Source organism: Acipenser ruthenus, chromosome 11, assembly GCF_902713425.1.
Source record: "Acipenser ruthenus chromosome 11, fAciRut3.2 maternal haplotype, whole genome shotgun sequence".
Taxonomy (NCBI): Eukaryota; Metazoa; Chordata; class Actinopteri; order Acipenseriformes; family Acipenseridae; genus Acipenser; species Acipenser ruthenus.
Genome location: NC_081199.1, coordinates 8,996,213 through 9,017,964, shown reverse-complemented (window position 1 = coordinate 9,017,964; position 21,752 = coordinate 8,996,213). Strand labels below are relative to the sequence as shown.

Here is a 21,752-nt window from a genome sequence, read left to right as displayed (position 1 = left end):
ACGAGCCTTAACCCATTTAATAGATGGTACTGGCTTATTCAGTAGACACTTTGGCTGACCTATCCTGGGTTATGTACATGTCTATTGCATTTAAAAACATGAATGGAGGTAATTGGTAACATATTTCCCCTCAAAACTAGTGGCTTACTGCATTTTACAGACAAGCAAAACTTTACAGTACAGTCAATAAATTGGACAAAATGGAAAACTATGAAAAAGTTTATGATACATACACTGTGTCCAAAACATTTGACATGTAGAAAAACAGCCAAATTAGAATAAAGGAACCAACCATATAAACATGTGAGACCTCGATGTAAAGATGTAATGTGAAAATGGCTAAATTGCAGTATCCAGCGATATTAAAATATTGTTTTTTATATTATGTGATTAGAGCTGTTCAGAAACATCATTTGAATTGCACTGAAAACTGGCAATACCCTAAATCTTTGGTTCAGTACAGAAGAATCCCAAAATACTCAAACGTAACTTTCCATCTTCTAGTGCAATCAAAACAACTTCTGAAAACTAAAGAGGTCTTTGGTCGTATAAAAAAAGTTATTTAATTAGTTTCTCTCTTGTAAATCACGACACAGGTTAGAATTTAAAAACATCTGAAAGACTTACAGTACATCGTTACAAACACTCTTGCAAATGATTTTCAGGAAAAACTAAATACTGATTACACAGTGTACAAGTAAAATGAAAAGAAAAGATAAGGAAGAAAAATACTACAAAATGGTTAACATTTCCAAAAAAATGATTTGCTGTTATTTTTTTAAATAGTACACGAGACAATATTTATTTAAAAGAAAAAAAATCAAGCATATTTTAGAACCTTTGTAAAATTACAAATTACACAATCCATTAACATTACAAAATGTTTGCTATCCCTGTCTTTGAATGCTGCTGGGTGGAACGCCCTCTACTGGACTTCAGGAAGTACTAACCAATGTTCATTTTTGTATCTCTAGCTTTATCACTGATCCCCCTTATATTGAAGATCTGTTGGTTCTCTTCAGATAAATCACATACAGTTAAAGAATTTAAAGCAGCTTCTTTGAACCTAATCATTTCCTGTGTTTCGCACCAATTTTCCCAGATTACAATATCATACAAACACACCTGTAATCTAATGGACTTTCAATACACTTCTCTGTGCTCAATATTCACTGCAGTTGACTGAGCAGATATATAGGGTTGGTCTGCATGAAACCTTTCTGCGACTCCTAGCTTGAGAGCCCTGGTCTAGCTCAGATCACACAGTGTGACCCACTGCACATCAAGGTACTGTAAAACAAAAGTATATATTGGACAGTGTTTCTGGTATATCCTGAAAAAAAAAGCAAAGAACCAAAAGATTAGGGGACAAGGCTGCTGACGCTAAAAAGAATGAAGAAAATTGATTTTAAAGCCTTGGCTGTAACTCCTGTAGGACTTTCCCCGGTTTACTAGAACTACATGAGGTTTTCCTAAAAGTGGCGAGACCCAATGCAGAAGAACTGCTTTCTCTCATACTGCAATGTACTGGGGAGGGCAGTGAAGCCAAGTGGGGACTAATTACCATGAGAGTGAGAGAGTGAATATTGGCATTCCTATTAATCATACGTGGTATTTCATTTTTGGTTATGGGACCCAAGATGCATTTCAGTGGGTATAGCTCAAATTCCAGGTGCATGATTTAACTGGTGAAATAGTGGTGGGTGCCCCGGAAATGTGATACCTGTCTATATTTGTAGATGCAGAGCACTTAAGGGCTTGTGAATGTGGGTGGAGGGGAATGCTGCTCAAAATCAATCCCAATAAGGGTGGGGTAAGGGAGTTGCAGGGTTCCTTGTGCCTCCCCATCGGTTCAACTGGATTCAATTGCTAAATGTAATTTGAACGCTAAGTTTCCCCAGGATGTCCTGTTAGCAGCCCACTGGAGAGGTGAGAAGCGAGCTGGTCTCCCTGCTAATGTCCTCTGGAGGTGGGAGTGTCCTGTGACAGGGTTGGGGTCGCTGGCTGAGGTTGCTCATGTACACAGTAGGGCTGGTCTTTCTCTCTCTGGGTCCCAGGAATCAGTTTTCGTCCTCGGTGCCCCCCCGTGCGAGCCGGTGCGAGAGGATCCGGTAGGCTGACATCCCGGCTCTCTTCTCGCGGTTGTAACCTGGAGGTGGGGTACCGAACGGGTCGGATCCTGAGCCAATGTCTGGTTCTGTTGGAGAGACGACAGCTTAAACGTCTGTCAATGCAGGAGTGACTGTGGCTGTGTTGGAAATGAGTGCCCCATTGCTAATCCGTTTGAGTCAAATTCAAACATATACCGGAGCTTGCATAAACTTGATTTGAGTTCAAACTAAAATATTCCATTGTGGAATGGCTCAAACTTCTGGAAGGAATGTGTTATTTAGGGTGGGGTATTAAATGTATTTGTGGCAGAACAGTTTTGGGTAAAGTACTACCTCATTGCTAATGTCATCCTGCCGGGACAAGTCACAGCAGTTTTGTTTCAGAGCATTTTACAGCACTGGGAAATCACCCTGGATTGCATCAGCTACCGATCCGTGATTATCACGGGATTAATCCTAAAAATAAGTGGCAATGCAATCTAGTCTGATTCCCCGACACTGTAAAATGCTCTAAAAATATCCAGTTGTGTTTTTTGAAGGCAGGTAATAGTTTGATCAAATCAAAACTTAAGTAACTTATAACTAATTAAAGAAAAATAACTGAACATTTCCAGTGTATTGTACTGAAAAAATACAAATCAAAAGGGGGACATACAGTATATGCCAGTGTTGAAATAATGAAATGCAGTTATTGGTGGGTAGAATTCCAGAAATAAACTTGTGTCGCTCTATGACATACCTATCTACAAAGTGTATTACCAATATGTGTGTGTGTGTGTGTGTGTGTTGGGGGGGGGGGGGGGGGGGGTATGAGTGGTTTAACACATTAAATGTTTAGGTGAACAGTCACAATAGTACTAAAACAAATGAGGCTGGAAAATAGATTTTACAGCCTGCACCTTTTATTGTAGACTGAAGTATTTCAGTTGCAGTCCTTTTGGCCTACCTTTAGATGCCTTAAACATGCATTGTTCTGCAGCCAGAAACATGTCAGCAACTCATGAAGTGAAATTATTGCACTTCTTCTAGTACATTTTTGTAGTGTATAAAATAATACTTTATTTGAATTTAATTACAGCATATACTGTATTTGAAAATATTTATACTATTTTTCTTTAGTAGAATGTGAACTTAATTTGAATGTGAATATTCCGATGTTGCTAAGTAGTACTTTCAGTGTTGTCATAGTTTCCAGAAAATCTAAAACGGTGAAAAAAGAGAAGTGAAAATATAGCACTGTGATACAGGCTGCAGAAACACAGCAATTCAAAGTAATGGCATTTCTTCTAAACACGGCCTGGTATTCTGTAGCACAAGACCACAGAGCTGCTAAGACTCCCATTGTACAGGAGTTGCAAAGGTATTGTGGTGCTACAGGGTATATGGAAAATAATGATTTAACATATTGTTTGAAAAAGAAATTGACCTAAAACAATATTCATAAGCAGTTTTGAAACTCATGCTTGTGTCTGAATAGTGTTACTTAAAAATGTATTATGTAATTAATCAAGACTTGCCATGAAAACCCTATTTTAATGAAAACATTTTAGACTGAAAGAATAGACTCAAAGGTAGAAATAAACAGGCTGCACGAATGTGTTCATTTTCATTACATTCTTGAAACAGCAAGATTCATAGCAATATTTGTTATAAAGGCCATTAATACATGCATGAAGTTAGTCCCTACAAGAGCTGTTTGCATCATCAATGGGAGACTAAAGGCAAAACAGACCTTCAACACCAGTGCAAGCTTCTGTGAATCTCACTCTCATACCTTTAGTCTCACATTGATGATGCAAAAAGCCCTTGTGGGGATGAAGTCGAAGCATGTTTATGAGCCATGCTGAGCACAAATGTTTTAAAAGTAAGTTTCGAGGAGGTAATAAAAAAGTTAACAAAACATGAATTGGAAACCAAATAGCATGAATGACAGAATGATTACATTCTGTACAACCCTATTGATTCCACCTTTAATACCCAACTCATTAAAGCAAATAGATGAAGTTATTAGTAAGAGTTTGCGTGCATTTGGATGTGGTTTCACAGTCTGTTACTATCTTAACTGTGAACCATCTCACAAGCTTGTCTCATTTAAGTCCCAGGCACTGTTGTGAGTCGCCACTGTCCCCCTGCATAGACATGGAAATGAATAGAAGTAGATCTGCAGAGAACGCAGGTTACCTGGCCAGATGATGGCTTCCAGTAACGTCACCCTCCGAGCCAGAAGCTCAAGATCAGCCTGCAAGTCTTGGAACATCTGCAAGCTAAAGGCCTATTGGAGATCGAAAACAGTGACAGGGAGGGAGCGAGGGAGAAAGAGACCCCCTTACCTGAGCCAGGGGCACACCCAGCGCTGGTCTGGAGAAATCCCAGTTAAACCCAGCATGAAAATCCACCTTTTGCAAAAAACAGGGAATCTAGACTCGCAAAAGCCCTGTTTTTTGCGTAGATGCATTTTCATAAGAACAGTAAGTGGGAGCTTTCCAGTAAAAGGGCCTGAGTGACCAAAGGTTCCGGGCTGTCGCCTATCGGTCCCATTCAACAGGAGGCCCCCCTACTCACCATGGATACCAATCATAGTCTCAAGGATTAAAACCCTCTCGGCTAAAATCTTCAGCGCCTCTCGGATTTGGTGTATCCCGTCCCCCTGCGGAAAATAGATACAGCCGTCAAGGAATACGGCACAGCCAGAGCCAGCCGGAATCCTCCGTCTCTGGAATTAGAGGGTTAGCGGACCGCCAGCCCCTCCTCCCCCCTCCCTCATCCACGAGGATGCAGGGGGGAGATGAAGGCAGCAGTGGCATGCACAACATCACATACTCAAGCCAGCATCCGCTGAGTTCTCCTCTTTGCATTCCGTCATCAAGCTGCATCAAATACCATCAAGCTGCATCAAATACCATACAGGCAGAAATGCCATACCTAGGTCAAGTGCCACAAAAATGCATTCAGTATTAAAATACTGTTATTTTTTTGTGATGGATTCAGTCTTGTTTAACATCACCAGAAATGGAGCATATAGAGTAAAGGTAGCTGTAATTCTGAGCATCCCCACACTACCTTTTTCCCCCTAGGGTAGTGTAGTTCATTTTGTACCTCCAACTCTTACAAATACTATTATTGCAGTATTTTGGATGCAATACGTTTACCAAATTATTACTTATAGTAATATAATGTAAGGGATTATTTGCCGTCTCTGTGAGACAAAAGATATAAACTCATTTTCACTACCTGCAGATTGAAAAGATTGGGTAGTTCTTTATAATGTAACATTGAGCTGCCACTGAGAACTAAAACATCCATTTGATTGTTTCTGCTTTTGTCAGCTGATTGGTGGATTTGATTGGCCAATCACATACCTGGTGGAGATTGCAGTCTGAAACACAACTTAATGCCCTTGGCCATCACCAGGTGTGACATCGAGATGTTTATATATAACAAAATGCATGTCTGGGATGCCACTTGACCTGTTTTTACAGGGAATACCTATAACAATACACCCTTTATCTTAGAGACATGCCTCATCCCTTTTCAGTATACAGCAGTGTTTTTTAAACGTACGTATTGAACTTTACAACAAAATAAAGTATCTGTTTGCTATATTATTTTATAATACAGCTTTTGGGGCTCCCTACTTTATCAGAAACACTTGACAGCAAAATGTGTTTACATTTCCCAAAAGAGGTTTAGCACTAGGAAACAAACTTGGGTTATGACTATTTTTTATCCATTTTGCAGTTTTGGATACATGCAGGCAGCATGGGTATAATAGCCGTATTTGTAACGATCTATAATTCAAAAATTCAAGACCACCATTTAGTCCTTGACTGTATACTGAAAAAGGTAATTTGCACATCCCTGATGAATAAAAGGGTGTATTCACTTTGTGAAATACATATTCCCTTAAAAAAAAACATTCTGCAATCCTTAAACAACAACGAGAATGTGCAAGCCTTATAGCAAGGGGCATACAGACTGGCAAAGTCATCCGTCCAGTCAAAGGTTAATAAGAAATGGGCATCCCTGGGACTCTTCATTCTCCAAGTACATAGACACTGATAGGTTACTAAACAAGGTGCAGTTATGAGGTGGGAGGAGCACATGCTTCAGGGTTGTTAGCATCAGGGTTAGCAAGCTCTTACAACACAATGGGAGCAGAACCAGTATCACTAAATCCTAGCACTGTCGTGGTCTTGAATACTGCACCTTACATTTGTTCAGTACTTACTAATATATTTGTGTTTCAACCCGATATTTTTCATCTGGTTTACACTGCAAGAAAACAACATCACCAGCCCCAGTTAGGGTTGTGGGCTGGCAGAACTTGATCTCTGACTTTTATCTAGTGTCCAGTTGCAGACTGGATTGTAGACTTCAGATGGAACCGGCTGCAGACCCGGTTTGGATATTAGAACGAGATGAAGTTCAGTTTTACAGACTGGTTTCACGGTGCAGATTGAAATGTCTCATTATAGTGTGCTAGATCTCTTTTGTGTTACAATGATTTACAGGGATAGAGAATCTGTAATGACCATGTCTTTCTTATTTAATAGGGCCCTATATTGATGTCATTGATGAAGACATTAAAATCAATTTTCCCTACATAAACTTTCATAAATCTTCAATTATATCTATTTGGTAAAACTTTGTTGAAGCATAAATATATGAGTTGTGAGTTGATAGATTTTAGGTATGTGAAAAAAAACTGGTCCTGTCCCATTTTCATTGATTCAGTGGAGTGAGGATCAGCGTTCGAGGTTAGAAATTGATCACAGGCTGTGATTCCAGAACAGCCTATCACAGCCTCCGGATCGTGGTGCTGTTAGCTCACGATGGGGTGAGTGTAACATGCAGCAATGCATCATAGGATATTAGAGGATAGCCATCTATTTCCAGAGCTGTATCAATTCCCTCCCCCCCACCCTTCCACTCAGGAGAAAGCAGGAAATGAAATTAAGCCCTTGACATAGACACACTTACAAAGACATGTACTGTCTAAAGCAGTATCAACCAACGATCTTCATTGGAAATTATCCTGTACCAAATACAGCTACAATGGGACGAGGCTGCCATGAGGAGAATGGCAGCACGGTGGCAACACTTTGACATACCAATGATATCACAGCATTGGTATAATAAACCAATATGCTCTTGCTGGTAATTTATGCTACAGACCCTGATATTGATGTGACACAGCCATCTGAGATTTCATTGTATCAGAAAGCTTGTATCGGATGGACTTGACGTCACATTAAAAGTAGCTAACCGTTTCATAATTCTTATTTACCTATATATTATAAAAACAATATATAGTATAGGGTGCTATTCTGAGATACAAGCTGATTTTCACCTACTCAAGGTGTGCTGCCAATAATACACAATATTACATCAATTTAACAGTACATATTGTAATTGTGAAGTCTTGTGAACTCAGAGATAAATACGTCAAATTGGAAAAATCGAATGACAAGGCTACTGTAGAATTCAGAATATCTATCTCCTAGTACACCACACTTAAAAAAAATGAAATGTGTGTATATGCCAAGTGCTAAGGCCCGAAAAGCGACTGTGAGTGGTAGCCATGGAGACGGTTCTTCACAAGGGAAGATGGAATAGAGGACAGCAATCAACAACGGCTCCAGGATTTTAACAGCAGAGCTCACCACCAGGATAGGAAGAGAAAGGTACATGACAATGAGTAAAAACTGGACTACCAGCAAACCACAGAATAAACCTGCTGTGTACAGCAACTTGGTACTGCTCTGAAATATCACAGTTACCTTAACTACTATCATCTTCTTGTTGTGTAGATTCACTTTGTCACCGGGGACTCTAAACTCAGTAGTTTAAAGTTTAAAGCGCCCATGTCAACCCCAGTGGAAGAAATGAATCAGTAAGAACATCCACATCCAAATGTGGTCTCTCTTGCATCTACTAGGGGCAGAGTGTTGTAGGGAAACACATCCCTGGTTACACTCTGGGTCACTTAGACAGCAGACATGTTAAAGGGCTCTATTATGGCCACAGGGGAGCTTTAAACTTCTGAGTTTTAAAAAGAAACGTTTTAAATACCCATACCAAGTTGCTCTTGAAGCAGTAATACCAGAATAACCTCAGTTTCTAATATGGAGGATAAATGCACTAGGAAGTCGTAAGTAAACGTGTACTGCATATTGTGCAAATATTTGTATATTTTTTAGTGCTGGAACAAAACATGGTTGTTTGTGTTCAAATATTCTTTCAGAATTTACATGAATTTCTGATTACTATTTCATTTTGCATAAATGTAAAAACACAGCGAAACACTCTTCAGTAGGATGTTTCTGGTTGAATTCATGTATGCATTGCTTTCCTTTGCATAATATATTTCTGTTAAAGTCATTTATAAATGCTGTTACAGGAATAAACGCAAACCTTGTCATTTTTGTCAAAACCATTTTAAGAAGTGTTTGAATATTCTAATATTCGTCCCATCTTTAATATTATATATACAGTCAGACCCTTTTAATACCACTGCAACAGGACTGCAAACAATATTGATAAGTGGAGTTGACTTTATCAGGAATTCACCAAGAGCCTGGCAAAATAAGCATTCAGACAACCACATTGCCCATTGCCGTGGAACTCGAAATATAGCACTAGGTACTGTATTTATTACAATACTGTCCATGAATAAAAATATGTTTCAACATACAGTGTATTGTACATGGATAGCATACTGTAACAACACAAGAAAGCTGTAAACATACATATTTCATTGTATGCAATAGTGTGCTACAATACTTCATACCTGGAACATTTCAAGACTGTACAGTAACGTGCTTACATGTAAGCCTTCTATAATGCTTTTACTTCCCAAAGTGATATGAAGTGGGGTGGAAATCAGTTCACTGATAAATGTGATTAACAGGAGTGGGATACTAACCACAGGGATATCATCAGGAGTCCTCATTGACTCTCTTTATATACTAGTCATATTAAGTGGGTTTGACTGTATTCTGGTCCATAAACAGAAGCAAAGATGAATGGAATTGGCTCTGGTATCAAGCCAATATAAATCCAGACCTTAAAACATATTTTAAAACATCATAGGTAAATAGGTCAGCAATACATCTGATTATTAAAACCATCACACACACAAATACTGTTACTGGTATTTTGAAACACAGCATACAATTCTATATGATTTCATGCTGGAAGCTTGGATATACTGTAGTTGGGTTCCAGTTTCAAATAGATTATCCTTGTCTTATATAGCTTGATGATAAAGTCATTTGAATGACATTATATAAATGAAGTCAGGGCCAAATTTGATTTATCTGAAGAAAATAAAAAGTATATGATATACAGGCATAAGGTTTTGGACCAAGTTGAAGTACATGGTGCAAACAAAATAACTGCACTGATTCTCACCTGATATGTATTACCATCACTTGGTAGATCTCCCATTTTCCAATGTGAAAGACGCACACATTATGGAAAACGTGTATGTGATTTCTAATGGTATTTATTTCAGAATCTCTTACTTATTTCAGTCATGAAGGAACACAGTCGACATTGAAAATACGCACGTTCCTTCTGGGAGATCTTGTAAAAGGAATATCCACAATATCCAGTTACTCTTTTTGAGAGTATTTTTAAACATGGGGTGGTAAACTTACTTTCTAAATCACCCTGTATGTAAGATTTACTGGAACTATTTAGTTAGCTCTGTGTACTGTGGTCATGGCCACATACAGTCATCATGTTTCTTATATACTGTACAGGGACAGTGAGTCCCTAAGCCACAGGTTTAATGACACTTACCGGTAGACCCTTCTCTCCTGGTTCTCCCTTTTCACCTTGCACACCCTGGGGAGACAGACAACACGATTTGGGGATATACTGTAAATCTAATTAAAGGGGCTCCAAATAAGCATTACTGTCCGATGAAATGGTCATTACCTGCTACTAGATAACTGACAACAGTTAGGCGTCCCGAGCCACAGGCAAAGGCCCATGACCGCTTGACAAGGTCATGTATCCACTGACCGCTGCAGAGGACATTCACGCTAATATGAAGCCAACAAATGTTTTTGTGTATGAATAAAGTGAAGAAATATTATATTTCTGGATTGTTAGGGTGATTCTTAAGTCCTGATAGCTTTCAGAGGGCACGTATGCATACATGTATTGTAGATACAGTGTTAGAAACTCCACCATCAATTAAGTATAATATTGAAATGATTCAATAGCCAGGAGTTTGAGCAACACCTGTTAAACATTATCCTTCCCGTATAGCTGCATGAACAACTACCTACAGGCTTATTCAAGTTTAGCAGGGGCCTGATTGTTCAAACTCCTGACACCTGTTGATTTCAATAATATACCTGAACAGGTTCTGAAACCCAGGACTGGCAGCAGGACTAGTGGAAATGTCTGACCCTGTATATACCAGACATTTTTACTGGTACATGTAATATTATAGAAATAAATGAGAGGCAGACAGGCATGTTCTTACCGGCTCCCCTCGGTAGCCCCTCTCTCCTTCATACCCTGTGGTGCCCTAAGGATTTGAAAAGACATTTCAGGGAAATTATGCACAAAGGAATACATAGCGTACTGGACTTAGAGAAGCTTTGATAGATTGGTGTCTGTATGCGTGTTATCTGTGTATATGTGGGTGTTATTCAGCCTGCTATAAAAAGAAGAACATTTTTCTGAATGTACACCAACAAAGTGATGGTCTTCTCTAGATTTGCTTCTGAAAAATAAGCTATTCACCCTGTGTGGTTTCATTGGGTTGGAGTTAGGAATTCAAAAGTTATAACTTCACATACCATCAAAAGTTGGTTAAAATATTTTTTTTTACTGTCGGCCAATAGAATTAAACATACACAAAACACAGACTCATAGAAATGTTCCCTTTACTTTAACTGCACTTTCAAGCATGAATACATTTCTATAATACCACCCCTTCCCTTAGCAGCTGATTCATTCTATGATTAAAGTGCAAATTGTAGGCTTGTCAAATAGACAAATCTAAATCAATACAATTGTTTTCAGCCATAAACCGAGTCTCTCTATCTGGCGTCTACACTATGCATGATTCAGTTTAAAAAAGCCTTGCGCTGTATTGCAATGAGAATCTCGTGTCTTATCCTCAGGCTCCCTGCAGTCGATCCCTGGTTTTCAGACTTACTCGCTCTCCTTTCTCTCCTTTTGGCCCCTCTGGTCCCGGGAGTCCGGCTGATCCAGGTAACCCCTAAGCAAGAACACAGCAACACGGTTACAGAGAGAGAGCAACCTGCACAGTACAGCCCTCAGAGGCACAGTTACACCGAGCAGCCTGCACAGTACAGCCCTCAGCAGCACGGTTACAGAGAGCAGCCTGCACAGTACAGCCCTCAGCAGCACGGTTACAGAGAGCAGCCTGCACAGTACAGCCCTCAGCAGCACAGTTACAGAGAGCAGCCTGCACAGTACAGCCCTCAGCAGCACGGTTACAGAGAGCAGCCTGCACAGTACAGCCCTCAGCAGCATGGCTACAGAGAGCATCCTGCGTAGTACTGCTTGTTACGCCTGCACAGCCTGCACAGTAATGTTTGTTAGGTTTTTTTTTTGTATTTCTAAATGACTTCCTGTGTTACAGTAAATAGGGTCCGACCTGCCCAAAGGAAACTATGTGGAGGTCAGGTGGGGTCCAGTTACCTGTTTCAATAATTGTCATTTAATTATCACAAGCCACCCTTACTGTACCCTCATACCCTCCTCCCCTACACTCACATTCAGTCCTGGGGATCCGGGAGGCCCCATGGGTCCCTGGGGGCCAGCAGGTCCTGAAAAAAAAGGGACAGAGGAGATTACATGCATTGTCTACTCTGGGATTCAGACACTAAGACACAGCCATAACAAGACACACGACAGCCTAATGGAAATGTATAGCCTGCAGGGGGAGCTGGCTGTACAAACAGGCAGACAGATTGACTGACCTGTGGGTCCCTGCGTTCCGGGCGGTCCCTCTGGGCCTCGGACGTCGGCCCCTCGAGAATTGAGGAAGGTGTTGGACAGCAGGGGGTCTTCGGTCTCACCTGGGGAGAGAGGGAGGGGGATTTAGGGTCTGAACTCCAACAAATTGGAAACAGCATGGATGTCTGAGTCTGGTTGTCTGGTTTGTTGCTACCTGTGCCAAAGCAATTAGAGGACTACATATCTACATTAAAACAACACACTTATCTACCACTGATGTTATTATGGCAGTAAAACAGTTTTGTTTGCTGTTCTGCTTTGCTTCCACCAGATGGCAGTCTACACTAAGGAAAGACCCCTTTGCTACCAGCTAAAGCTATGGTGTGGTGCCAACCACCAGTATAGAAGCTCCCTCCTCCCCCTCATACCAAGTCTATAAAAACAGAGTGTGTTGCAATGCGCTTGGCTAACTGGCACAGATCTGTGCCACCCGCAGTCGAAGTCCAGGGGGAGAGCCAGACCCCTGCCTGCACAGCTAATTTTGGTAAACTGTCAAATTGTTTTACTCGCCCGCTACCTTTTGTCTGGAACAGAACCCCCGGCCAAGCTTTGAGCCTCAGCAGACACAACAGCGTTTAAATCTCTGTGCTGAAGCCGTCAACTCCTGACAGCTCAGCCTTTAGTTAGTGCTGACTGGCTTATTGCCTGAAGCACACAAGGCTTTCTGCTCATGATTGAGTGCTTAGAGTTCAAAGAATTGAAAGAATTATAGAACAAACACCGCACATGCAGTACAAAAGTATTTCCCCTTACTATTTTATATGGTGTACAATCACTGAGTGCTATATCTGGCTTTACCCTTGCTTGTCTGGAGGAAAGCTTTACTGGGATTCTTTTGTTAGATCTATGGGCCATATCCTCAAAGCGTTTACTTCTTTTGTATCTCCTGTTCTTTGAAAGAGGTAAAACGTCTGTTAATTTTACAAAACCAGAACCAAACAGCTAGGTAATATAATCCAAGTTCCGGGAGCACTTGTTTCTCTTTTTGTAACATTAACATGATTTTTTCTCCTGTCATTAAAGAACAGAGGCAACCCTCATTACGTTATTACGTTCCTCTTGTTTGTCAGTTTGCCTCACCGTGGTTGCGATGGTAGCCCAACTCTGGGATCCTGGCGCTGGCTGGTCCTGGGGGTCCTGGGGGTCCGGGGGGCCCGGGTTGACCCCTCTCTCCCTTGAGACCTTGGGGTCCGGTGGGTCCTTCAGGCCCTGTGTGGGAGACACCTACAGGTCAGGACACCCGTGTGGAAGGTTACATTATTAGATATATGTAAGATGCTACAGTAGATCAGCCAGGTGTCTTTATATTAGTAAGCACCAGCACCACTCTAGTGCACAGTAGTCTGTTGCCTGGAAAACTAATCCAGTGGCAGATCAGGATATGGCACTGGCTCTTCTTCTATACACTTTGTGTGATCTGTGGCAGACAACTAGAACTGCAGAGCAGCTTCTACAGCAGCAGATTTAAGCCAAATCGTTCCTAAAGTCTTGTTACAGTGTTACTGTGCAGCTTTTCCACTGCCTGGCCCTGGATGCTCTAATGAAGATAAACGAGTTGATTCAGCGAGCTGCAGGAATTCACAGGTTCCTTTTGCTCGATGGGAAACTAGAAACCAGGCCATCTTTTTACAGAATTCCACTAGATGAAGAGGCAACCAATCAGCGTGTAGATTCCAGCCCATGGTCCCAGCCTTAAAACCGCGACAGCCAATCAGCAAGGAGGAAATTGAATGCGGTTCTGGCCTGACTGTGACATAGCTCAATCTCTGAGACATTTCCCGTCTCTCTCTCTCTCTCTCTCTCTCTCTCTCTCTCTCTCTCTCTCTCTCTCTCTCTCTCTCACACACACACCTGTGCAGCCAGAGACAGGAAATGGAAAGAATGCTGTCCCCCTTTTTCACTCAGCCAGGCTGCAGTGGGGATACCAGCCCAGTGATTTACATCCGACAGGGGCTGATAGGGGCAGCGAGAGGACTTCCTCGCTCAGGAAACAGATGCCATTACTCAGCTGGGAAGGAAGGGCAAGGGGTGCTCCAGCAACCAGCCTCCCCATCACTGTCTCCTCTCAGGTTAGACACTCTGGGAGCGGCAGCTCCTAAGAATAACTTCTTTGGGGAATCTTTTCTCAGTACATCATGATTTTCAAATGCCATGTGTTTTTGCGTCAAAGTGGCATTTTTTGTTGGACAGAATTTGAACTTAAAGCGTTACTGTACAGGCTGTAGGGTTTAAAACACAACACATTGCTTTCCTTAGCTTTCTGCTTCGCTGTACGTATTCCTGCAATTCTTTTTTCAACATAGTGGCGATTATTTGAACAGTTTGGAACATGCTGAAATATCAAAGACTGTGCTACAATAGGTGAGCTGTAATCAGACCATGGGTCAGCCACGGTACCAGCATGCATCAGTTTATAGCGTAGTATTTGAACTATTTGCATCTACTGAATTAATAAACAAAGACAAGTTAAGAACCATAAGCTAAAGGTAAGGGGAGCAGCAACAGTAAAATAAGGAGAAGTAAGAAATGGATTTGGAAGCATAACCACCAGCACAGTGTGATCAAATCTCATAAGAAAAGTTGCGGAATGAGTAAAGGCCCATCAAAGCTGGTCCCTTGTTAGCAAACCATTCACCCCGAATATAGAGATCTAAATTAATAGGACAGAATGGAGTCTATTTTGAAATGTTGCCAGTGTTTTAGATCCTACTACATCACCTGCTAGGCTACTCCATGCATTTATAACTCTCTGTGTAAAAATGTGCTTCTTACCTTCTGTTTTAAACTTACTTCTGATCACTCTATATCTATGCCAGCTTCTCCCAGCCCTCTAAGCTGGGGAGGAAACGCTTCTTGTTTCATTGAAATAGTTTCCAACATAAACCCTAATGCAGAGTGAAAGATTTCTGCTTGTTGGTTTCCCAGAGCTCTTAAACTTACTGTTAAAGCTGTTTGAAATGCATAAATCATCTTAAGGAGCTGGCAGGGTTTCTAAGGTAATCAACAGCGTGGGCGTTCCGAAAGCAATTACATTTTCCATAAACTGAAAAACCATATCCTAACAATAGCCAGCCAAACACTTTGACCTATTACAATGGGCAAAAACAATTGAAAGCATTACAATGCTCAAAGGAAAACTTGGTTTAGTACTGAAATATAACAGTTATCTTAACTAATTGATCTCTTTCCATTTTCTGTTTCAGATATCACATGCTGTGGCCTCAATACAGCTTCTAAACATGTTTTCTTTATAAGTACAGTCGGTATATCTCTGTTTCAGAAATACCACATTTGTTTGATGGAATGTCTTACTGATTTGTTGCGGGGGGAAGGATTAATGGTAACACCCTGGTGTACCAGCTGTACGTAGCTCCTTTTTGAGGCCATGGGGTGAGTTTAAAAACATTTTAAAACGTTTTAAAAAGTTTTAAAAAGTTTAAAAAGTTTAAAAAAGTCATCAGGGTGACTGACACAGAAAATTATACACAAACCAAAAATTTAAAACAGAAGGTGAATAGTTAAGATAACTCTAATATTTCATCTGTATTTCATATAAATTTGACATGGATTCAACTGGGAAATCGTGTGTAAATTCATACATAATTACATTTGAATTACCACTAAAATAACAGCATATTTAAAGCCTATTAGCTAATTACTTAATAATAATAATTTAAAAAACACACACACACACACACACAGAGCAGCAGATTTAAGCCAGATCGTTAGTGCGGAACTTTCTAAAGCCTCATTAGTGTTAATGTGCAGCCTTTCCACTGCCTGGCCCCGGATGCTCTAATGAAGATAAACTGAGCTGATTCAGCGAGCTGCAGGAATTCACAAGTTCACACTCCCTGTGCAACAAGCTGGTTATTCCTGGAGCTTATCAGAGCAGGGCAGCCTGAGGAGCAGGCCTGCTCATTCCCACAGGCCCCCTCCTCACACGACCTGGCTGGGACAGTAAAGCCACATTCTGAACACCATTATCAAAGGGTCAAAATCCAACCTTTTAAAAAGCTGGGCTACAAACAGGTTACAAATTCTTTAAACGTAAGTCTGGAAAGCGTCTCTGACCTGCTGGTCCGCTCATCCCTCTTGACCCCGGAGCCCCTATGGGCCCCCGCAACCCTGTCTCTCCTTTGGGGCCGCTGTGGCCCGGTGGCCCTCTGGAACCTGGAAGCCCTGCAAGGAGGAAAGCAATAATGAGATACATAGAACCGCAACACGGGTGCAGTGGACTTCAAAGAACCGCTCAGCAGAGGCTGAACACTGAGGCTGTTTCAAACAGGTAATTACTTCTCAGTCTTCATGGTGCCACTCTCATTTATAGAGAATAAAGTCAAGTTGACAGACGTTTGATGCCTTCATCAGTGTAATTTTGTACAGTTACAGGAATTGATTTGGCCAACCTGTCATAAGCAACACTTAGATTGTTTTTTTACAGCCACTGGGAATCACCCTGTATAGCATCAATCACCGACCCCAGTTAATAAGTGGTTGATGCAACCCCAGCTACATACCCTGGTACTGTAAAATTCTCTAAAAAACAGCTGTGTCATTATCCAGACTAGGTTTATGTTGCTAAAATAAATACCTAAGCAAATTACACTGATGAAGGCACTGGCTGAAACATTTAACAACATTAAAAACTACAGCATGCTTTTCAAACGGCACAACAAGAATTCCCTTTTCAAAATACAGAAACATCGGGGGCTTGTCGAGAGATACGGGGATACGGGCACAACTGTGAGATGTGCGACTTAAAACAGGGAGAGGAGGCTCCCGAGTGGCACATCCAGTAAAGGTGCTCCGCGTGGAGTGCAGGATGCACCCTATAGCCTGGAGATCACAGGTTAAAATTCAGGCTATGTCATTGCTGACTGTGACCGGGGGTTCCTAGGGTGCGGCGTACAATTGGCCGAGCGCCACCCGGGTAGAGAGGGCTTAGGTCGGCAGGGGAATCCACGGTTCACCGCGCACCAGCGACCCCTGTGGCTGATAGGGCGCCTGCGGGTCTGCAGTGGAGCCATTCAGATCTGTGTTGTCATCTGGCACTATAGGTCTGGTGGCTTTGCTGAGGATCCACAGTGCGAAAAATGACGGATTGGCAGGAACATAGGGAGTCGCCGGGGAGTTTCGCAAGTGTGTGCTACAGATGGCAGGTGCTTTTCATTTGTTGTCCATCCCCTGAGTAACACATCGCCATGGTTTTGTAAAAATCAATCCAAAAATGCATTCTGCTTTATTTTCTTATCTAAGAAATGATGTTTATTGAACTTTGCAGTCGTTACAGTATTTGACCTGAAACCAGCACAGCATGGGAGTTATATGATCTGTGCATGTAATAAGCAACAGACTCTCAATGCTTGCTACTCTATTACAGATTAGAGGGATGAGGAATATATGAAACAGCAAATACACAGTGCTAGAAAACCACCCTACAGTCTCTTTAGTTTGCTAGAGAACTATTTACACAAAGGGGTTCTTTAACACCATACATATTCCATTAAGATATTTTTCTATGTGAATAGTAAAAGTTTCACTACAGTAAATTTGCATGTTTTTCCCATGCGTTTCTCGTATTTCCACTATTACCACAGTTTACCAAGGTTTGTCATGTTTTTTTTATTATGCTGTACCGTACCTTAGTCAAATTGTACACTGCATCTGGGAAAGGTTTTTTCCCCAATTATATTTACTTTTAAAGCGACATGCTGGGAATTTTTTAAAGCACTTTAACAAACCGTATCCAGTTAAGTTTCAATGCCACTTTTTTATTATTATTACAAGAAACATCTTACTTTACCTTTGCTGTGTCCTGTGTTGTCTGTACAGAGCTGTATGTTTAATCATCTGGGGAATACTTTTCTCAGCTTTTACTCGGAAGCATTCACCAGGGGAAGGAGAATTTCTCTTACAGGTATTGCAGTGCTCAGAGATGGGGCATTTTGAGGTATCATTTTGAGTTTCAGTTTCTAGAGCTACAGGATCCAGTACAAGATTCCCAGTATGAAAACCAGTTCAAGATCTACATACCATCTCTCCCAAGACGTCCTTCCTGGCCTTTTTCTCCCTGAGGACCTTTAATACAAAACAATTTGTTTAGAAATGTAGAAACAATTTTAATTGGACACTGTTACCCAGAGTTGAAATTCCTTCCGAAAAACAATCTAATGAAAAATCCATTCATTTTAAAAAAATGACTGCAAAAGGAATGCATTATGAATCAAAACCATGGTTTCTGTGGGCGTGTATCGTTGTTCAATTGTTGTAAATAAATAAACCTTGAAATATATAGATAAAAAGAATTACAATGTTATATTTGACCAACAGGACTTTTAATGATTACAAGCATCACAATGTGGCAGAGGTTGCTATAAGCCAACAACGTGTGAAAAGTAAAGTACACTGCATTGGATAAAGTACAGGAAGATGTAAATCTGCCCATCCATAGTAATAAATGTTCCTCAGGAAGAGACTAGCTGTTTCCTGGAGACTTCTTCAGTCCGACATGACAAACTTCCTCCCTGAAGGTTGTCAAGATAAAGCTGTTTATCTCGTAGAAGACAAGAATAGAATCCCTGGCACTCGGGCCAGCCGTTTCCATGGTAATCTTTATTGAGAGTTCCAAGCAGGGCCATAACCAGAAATGACATTGTACCGAGGTCAAACTCAGGTTTCAAGCTATAGCTGGCAGTATTTATGACTGCTTGGTATTTACTATTCAACCTGCAAATCTATGTTACACGGCAAACCAACAGAGAAAATGAAGGAGTATTTTGTACTTTACCAGTGTAAAAAGACCAGTTGAATGTATTAAGTTTATTTTAGTATTGCTAACTTGAGCAGCATGGAGTGTTACTGTAACAAGGAACTCTGGGACAAGTGCTTTCTTCACAAGCTCAGAGCCCATTACTTCATCTCACCTGTAGGGGTCAGCAGTGTGTCACAAAACTCACACTACCTCGTACCAAAACCACACAGTCCAGTCCTTTTGTAAAACTATTAGCTGAACGTTTCAGCTGCTTCATTTCATTGAGTTTATGAAAGTTTCACCTCATTATTTCATGATTGAGTGTTTGAAGTTCCGGATGATTTGCTTTGTTAATAACTTCTCTCAATGCAGTTCCCTCTGGCTGCCTCCTCGGTTTCATACTTTCTTTTTGGCCAGTGTTTTAAAGAGAAAAGAGGGGTCTATAATTTTAGAAAGTTAAAGTCAGTCCTGGAGGGGAAAGCTTTCATGTTGAGAAGCAGCTTTTTATGAAGAACTCGAGGCCGTCCCTGCCAGGTAACTGGTCTAGGGGCAGGGAGAATATGGAAAGGTGCTGAAGTGTGACGGCTTGAGATGAGAAACTCCACATTCTGTCTGTTGCGTCTGGGCTATTGAAAATGTAATTGTTACAATGGATATGTCATCAGTATCAGACCACTGGCAGGTTGCATGCATTCATGTTTTCGCTGTGTTTCAGTGACCCCTATTGGTCAGGCTCCACAATGCGGCCAGACGGAGACTAGATGGAAAGACATCTTCAGTCCTCCAGAAGTGATTGGTAAACTTTTGTTGTCATTAGTCTTGTATCAATGACTTGGGATGGCCCACAAACCAGTTAGGAGGCCTGGATTCAAATCTATCTTACAGCAGAGAACAAGTGAAAGGAGTTTGGCAGTCAATACAAAACAATACAACAAATCAATTAAAACAATCAAGACAAATGGCAGTCAATACAAAACAATACAACAAATCAATTAAAAAAATCAAGACGAACCAAACCTGGACAAAAAAACTGCCATATTACTGTAAACAGGGCTGTTCTCCAGAATGTTTGAGACTTCCTCACATAATTAGATAATAAGAACACAGAATTTGCGCTGTTGGATATGGAAGCACCTGCCAACCAAGCACCTAATCTCAGCTAGGTATGCTATCTTACCCAACCTTACTGAAACCAACATCCAAAAGGGAGATACAGCCCCTGATAATAAAATCTGCTGTCTGTCACCTGAACCCCAAAGAATGAGCAGCCGTACCTGTTGGCCCCTGGATCCCAGGGACTCCCTGCGCAGGTAGCGCCCCCAGCAGGTTTCCATGGGGGGTGGCGGGGGCGGTGGAGAGAAACAGGACCTACAAAACAGGAACAAAAAGGCAAACAGGTCTTCATAGTGCAATAAAGTGTTTTTTGTTTTGTTTTGTTTTTTAATGTTTTAACATAATGATAAAAATGGGCAATGCTTTATTTTGCTTTGCAAATGCATTCCTTTAAGAATGATTCGGGTTACCTTGTCTTCCAGCGAGTTCAGTTTATTAGTCAGCTCAGTGATTCGACTGCAGTTCAAACAGCCTGCAACAAAAATAGAAGGAAACTGACAATTCTGATTAGACAAGAGCAGGCTGGGCCGTGCCATGTTTTCCTGGGAGTTAATTAGTCTCACCTGAACTTAATTAGAAAAACCACAGGGGTTACAAGTTCAGGCAAATGTAATTAAGTTAATGGTAAAGCATGTCATTATTGGAACTGTTCTGCTGTGAGTCTTATTTCCCTCTAGAAAGAATTATACAGACATGCTAACCCCCTAAATACTGAGCTTGCATCAGAATGTGAAACATTGGGCTTGAGAAGAGGCTGTTCAGCTCATCTGATGGAATCTAGCTATGTGTGTGATGTTCCTGCAGCAATTCTCACACAGCTCAGGACAAGTGAATGTCAGTGGGCGTCCTCCAGTCCCACAGCCAAGTCAACTGCCTCTTTACACCTAGGAACTCAGCAAGCTACCAGGCTCTGGGTGACAAAGGCCAGCCCTGCAGGTGTACGCTTGAGCTCATCAGGCTCCAGGCCAGTAGAGTTAGCTGTAGCACAATGAGGAGAAACAGTCCCTGACGGTTTTGCATCCCTAACCCACAGGTGCACCAGTGAAGACTGGTGACTTTGCATAGCCAGGACGTGGACCTGCGCTCCCCTGACTGTATGACTCACCTTGCACACCAGGCAGTCATGCTTTTACCAGGGGAGACACTTGGAGACACAAGCACATACTATTTTTTTAAGTAACATTTTCTTGCAAGGATGGGTGGGTGTTTGTTTCTATAAAATTCGTATACAGCTTCAGAACAGTAGGGGAACAAAACCTGTACAGATTTTCTTAAACAATTCCCTCAAAACACAGGCTGTCTATCAATTGATCTGTATAATCTTTTGCGAGAGTACTCTGATGTGTTAGGCAACGCTAGTTTCATAAGCTGAATGTACTTCACCTGGTAAACCATTTTATGGATTTATTAACTTCTTTTACTTTGTGCCCTCTTGCTCTACTCTCTGTTAAGTTTGAAGTATTGACTTGGGTTATCTATACAGCGTTTATGGCTTTAGAAACTTCAATTAAATCTCCTCTAACCCAGATTTTTTCAAGGCTGAAGCGATGGGGCCCTTCACCAGCATTCCGTCATGGTAGACTACAGGAACAAAAGGCTTTTGTTGACAGAATGGCATTTTAGTCTAACTGTCATTGGTTAAAATAACGTGCCCTTTTTTACAAAAGACTACTTTTTAAAAATCTGTTTTGACAACTGAGATATTGATTAAACTATTCTGCACGGTTGTCGTCTTCTTTAACAGTAGTTGACCTTTATTCCTAAAT

The 21,752-nt window shown here is 41.1% G+C and overlaps 1 protein-coding gene across 3 annotated transcripts in view; it reads right to left on the bottom strand.

Annotated features, from left to right (window-relative positions):
* Positions 1 to 203: 203 nt before the first annotated feature.
* Positions 204 to 21,752, bottom strand: part of LOC117426892 (EMI domain-containing protein 1-like) — an 82,681-nt gene continuing 61,132 nt past the window's right edge. The window contains exons 5-16 of one of the 3 annotated variants that reach the window (XM_059033287.1): positions 20,397 to 20,458; positions 20,148 to 20,241; positions 18,156 to 18,200; positions 16,194 to 16,301; positions 13,200 to 13,328; positions 12,083 to 12,181; positions 11,877 to 11,929; positions 11,293 to 11,355; positions 10,612 to 10,656; positions 9,918 to 9,962; positions 4,293 to 4,383; positions 204 to 2,197 (exon numbers count right to left, since the gene is read on the bottom strand). In XM_059033287.1, coding sequence (XP_058889270.1) covers positions 2,061 to 2,197; positions 4,293 to 4,383; positions 9,918 to 9,962; positions 10,612 to 10,656; positions 11,293 to 11,355; positions 11,877 to 11,929; positions 12,083 to 12,181; positions 13,200 to 13,328; positions 16,194 to 16,301; positions 18,156 to 18,200; positions 20,148 to 20,241; positions 20,397 to 20,458 — 971 coding nt within the window. In that variant the 3' untranslated portion in view covers positions 204 to 2,060. Of the gene's footprint in view, positions 2,198 to 2,904; positions 3,312 to 4,292; positions 4,384 to 4,673; positions 4,759 to 9,917; positions 9,963 to 10,611; positions 10,657 to 11,292; positions 11,356 to 11,876; positions 11,930 to 12,082; positions 12,182 to 13,199; positions 13,329 to 16,193; positions 16,302 to 18,155; positions 18,201 to 20,147; positions 20,242 to 20,396; positions 20,459 to 21,752 lie in introns of those variants that run through there. The other 2 variants (XM_059033288.1, XM_059033289.1) reach the window with 2 other exon arrangements.